At 46.8% G+C, this 4,340-nt stretch overlaps 1 protein-coding gene across 2 annotated transcripts in view; it reads left to right on the forward strand.

The window, feature by feature from the left end:
• Nucleotides 1–4,340, forward strand: part of cbfb (core-binding factor subunit beta) — a 49,382-nt gene that overhangs the window by 6,143 nt on the left and 38,899 nt on the right. For both annotated transcript variants that reach the window (XM_008295785.1, XM_008295786.1), the window contains exon 3: nucleotides 961–1,077. In XM_008295785.1, the coding sequence (XP_008294007.1) occupies nucleotides 961–1,077 (117 nt within the window). The remainder of the gene's footprint in view (nucleotides 1–960; nucleotides 1,078–4,340) is intronic.

Genomic DNA, 4,340 nt, shown 5'->3' on the forward strand with positions numbered 1-4,340 from the left:
AGAATCCTTCCAGGAGTGCATGGCGGCGTGAAGAGAAGGCTGGAGGAGGGTGGTAGAGTCCAGGGGGGTTACTGGGAAGGAGAACACTGGTAGTTTGGGTTTGATATGTCTTTAGTGACACCAGTCCTGGAACTTTTCTGACCCACCTCGTGCTTGTAGTCTCAAGGCCCCAAGCTGAGACGTAGCCGTGACTCTGAGATGATTGTCTCAGACGTGATGAAGCTCATCCAGACCCATGGATGACGTTGTACAACTGTGTAAAACTGAGGTTGTCTGAAATGTGAAACCAGTGGCGTGCTGGTTTCTGATTAATGGAATCTCCATCGTGTTTCCAGAGCGCTTTTAGCTTCTTCGGCTAATGACTTGGTTTCTTGGGCCAGACTATACATTTGAGTGTAGTTGTGTTAACTGATGATCCAGCTTCCTTTTAACGTAACTAGAAGTCCACTTGAAGAGCGTCCTCTCTGAAAACTCATGTCCTATTTTGCAATTATACACAAAGGAATCTATGTAGCTCCACCAAGTTTCATGCATTTCAGCCTGGTGGGTTTTGTTGCATATTTCTGCTGACAGACAAACACTGAGCACTGAAATCACGCCTCTGCCTCGGCACACAGCAGCTCCCTCATTATCAGAGAGGCAGCGACAACATGGTGGCAGATCAAACTGTGGAGATGTGTCTGTTACTTGAACAGAGGACGGTAGAAGAAGCTGACAGCAGCAGTTGTTGTTGTTTCTTCTGTTTCTGACGGAAGCATAGAACACGTTTGTTGTAGTTGGTGAACACCTAAAAACAGTGAAGCTGGGATGTGCTGCTGCTGCTGTGTGCCTGCAGCTGCCCCGTTAGCCATCACTGCTGTATGTTGGAGGATGTTTATTGAAGCTTCTGCCCCCTCGCGGTTCAAATTTCTTGTTGTTTGCGACTGAATTCACACTTCCTCTCCCTCTCTTTCTCCTCAGGCCTTTGTAGCAACTGGCACCAACCTCTCGCTCCAGTTTTTTCCCGCCAATCTCCACGGCGACCAGAGGCAGGTTCCTACAAGGGATTACGTCGACTTTGAAAGAGAGACAGGAAAGGTAGGAAGTGTGACAGATTGAGCCCTCATGTGGTCCGAGGAGCATCCAAACAGCTGATTTCAGCATCAGCTGGGTTTGTTCAGTCATGTGATTCACCGACTTGCTGTCACGTCTGCAATTGTGAAACTTTTACAGAAGAATGTCTGTCCGCTCTCGTGCTTTCACTTCCTTTTTTATTTCAAGAAATGAAAATGACTCTGACGCAACGGCAACAAAAGCTTCATGTGACTTTAGGAGTAAGCGTTTGTACGCTCCTGGTTCCAGCCAGAGACCCTGGACAGGATTGATTTGGGTGTCGGCTTGGAAACGGCTCTACAGAGGCAAATTAAAAAGATCCGTCCATTCGTGATCAGCTTCATGCTTCTGCACAGCTGAACCCTGAACCGGCACTTCTTGGTGTTTATGGTCCTGCTTGAGGAGGTGAACTCACCATGAAAACCCGGTTTGCTCCGTCAGGATCAAAGTTACACAACTTTGAAGATGTTAGTTGGCTGTGTTGTCGAGGTGATAGCCGCTGCTCCGTACAGCGGTGCTGCTCTGTTTATGTGCATGTTAATTGTGTCCCTTGGCGCCCAGCCTGGACTGTGTGTGTGTGTGTGTGTGTGTGTGTGTGTGTGTGTGTGTGTGTGTGTGTGTGTCAGAAGGGCCTCCACGGACACTGGCCAGCTGAAATGAATGCCGGCTGGCGGCTCATTAAAAATGCATTGTGGGGAATCGATGGACCTCCGTGCCCCAAGGCTGACGGACTAATCTCACACGGTTAATTATTTAACGGCAGCGCCCTGATGGTGGGGAGCTCTGTGTGTGTGTTAATGGGTAGTGGGCACTTTGCATAGAGTTTCTGAGGTGATGTGTGTGTTTACTGGTGTCAGACAAAGAAAGAAAGCACGATTGTTTGTATGTAAGACGATATCCTCATCTTCGTCACCTCCACAGTGCTCACAGATGTATGAAGTTTTAATGAGGCCTCAATGTACAGCAGTCTGAGAGGTTCTGATGGGCCTGACCCTGGTAAACAGGCTGCTCTGGTTCTTGATCCGTTTTCATCTTTCCAGCTGGAAAACGTTCTGTGCCAGCATAGCAGCTCACAATAAGTTCATCCAGATCAATGAGTCTCTTTTCGTGCTCGCCTCAAGAACAGACACAAGTCTAAGGTTTCGTTTTATGTAATATTAATTTACATTCCAAGGACAGGCGAGCGCTGATGTGGTTTCCAGCACAATGTGCTGCAGAGAGAAATATTGTTTTTGGGAAAAAAAAGCAATCCACTGTGCTGTTCCAGCGCGGAGCCTTTTAATTGTGCACTCAGCGAGCGTTTTCTGCAGTGTTTGGCGCTCGTGCCCTGCCTCCAGATCCCACCGGACCTCCCTGCAGAGCAGAACTGTCAAGCCGAGGCAGAGATCCTGTGTACGGTGCAACTCCTTCGCTTAATTACTGTCACAGCGAACCCACACACCCGCAGATCCACGATGCTCGGTTATATGTTTCGCAATGTGATCCGACTTTTTATTGGCTGCAAAATATTGTGTGGAGCCAAAAACTTGCAGAGTGACGCCGGCTGTGAATGTAGACACGACGATAAAGGAGTCTTCAGTGAAGGTCAGCAGGGAAACGTGGAGTGAAGCAGACAGTAGCTCATGAGGTCTGACTGAAACGGAGCTACCAGGTTGCTGTTTATACGACTCTTTCTTTATTTTTATTGCTTCCCCCCACATATTTTCTTTCTTTTAACTTTCCCGTTCTTTCCCCTGTTTGTTATTCTTGTGGCATTTTATATAAACCTCCACGCTGCACGTCTGTCTGCTCCGTCTGTCCCTCCGTCCATCCCCCACTGGGTTTTTTCCCCTCGTTCCCACCGTACATCCCCCACTACTCGCTGCCTCCATCCTCCATCTCATCTCCCGCCTCCTTTCTGCCTCTTTCCCGCCTTCATTTCCAAACACAGATGGTGCCAAACCCAAAGGGTAGCACAGCCAGGTTCAGCTTGGCGACTGGATATAATGTGTGTGTGTGGAGAGGTCCAGGCTCTGTGTGCAGCCTAATGGGAGCCAGCTGTGGACGAGGTTAATTTTAGTGCTAGCTGCTAACTTGCTAGCAAGCATTAACCCCGTCCTGGACGTGAAGTGCAGCATCAGCAGCTGGTTCAGCCTTAATGGAAACACAATGCTGCACTTTTAGCATTTTGGAGTATTTCAAACATCAGCCAGTTGGAAGGCTTTCTCTGGCTTTAATCGTGCACCAGTGGACGGCAGTAAACTTATTCTAATTGCAAGTTTTCGGACATCATACAGTTTGATTGGTGATCAGATTTTTTTGGAAGCACACTCATTCTGTCTGTAAAATGAAGACGTGCTGGAGCACCAAGCATGACTGTCACACAGCGGGACAGCAAAACCTTTGACACACATTTTCAGAACAGGGTCAGACACGCAGCTCAACGTTTGTCCTGAGCTGCAGCTTTTGCAGTTTGCTCGTTGCGTTGTTTCAAGTTGTGATTTTGATTTGAAACGAGGAATCAGTCAGCCTTCAGTGCGATCTGGCAGCCAGCTGAGCAGGATTAAAGCCACATCTGAATGCATTTTGTTTGTCTGCTTACAATGAAAGACGGGAGCTAATTTTGTCTGAAGGTTAGTTTTTAAGAAATGAGCCTCTCCATTCAAGTTTCTCGTTTCCTCCTTTGTGAAGGTTGAAGTTTTGAGTTTCCACAAGTGGGTCGGTGAGTTATAAAGGGCTCAACATGGCGCCTACAGGATGATCATAGTTTACACTCAATTACTCAGATGTGCCATGATCACGATGACATAAACACGATCGACTGTGATGTTTAAATTCATGTGCACAGCCGTCCAGCTCCGAGCCTTTAATCTGGAGCTTGTGAGCAGCTCAGGCAGTTTGGTACGGTTTTGTCTAAATGTTGTCTCCAGGAGATGCAGTGACTTTGTTCTAAATGCATAAAGTATTATTATTATTATTATAAAGTTCAGTTTATGTGAACAGGAACGTGCAACAAAGAACCAATGAATGATGGTGAGACATGATCACGATGTCAGTGTTGATGAAAGTCAGCGTTTATGATCGTTGCGGCCGTGATCATGCAGCTCTACTTTACACATCCCTTTGATTCTTCTGGTGGAAGTTGTGGAGATAGAATCACATATGATCAGCTTTCAGCAACACAATCAAATTTAAAGATTCAGTTCAATTTTATTTGTATAGCGCATATTTACAACAACAGTCATCTCATAGCGCTTCACAAAGGCAGA

The sequence above is a fragment of the Stegastes partitus genome, unplaced genomic scaffold (assembly GCF_000690725.1).
Source record: "Stegastes partitus isolate 25-593 unplaced genomic scaffold, Stegastes_partitus-1.0.2 Scaffold1076, whole genome shotgun sequence".
Taxonomy (NCBI): Eukaryota; Metazoa; Chordata; class Actinopteri; family Pomacentridae; genus Stegastes; species Stegastes partitus.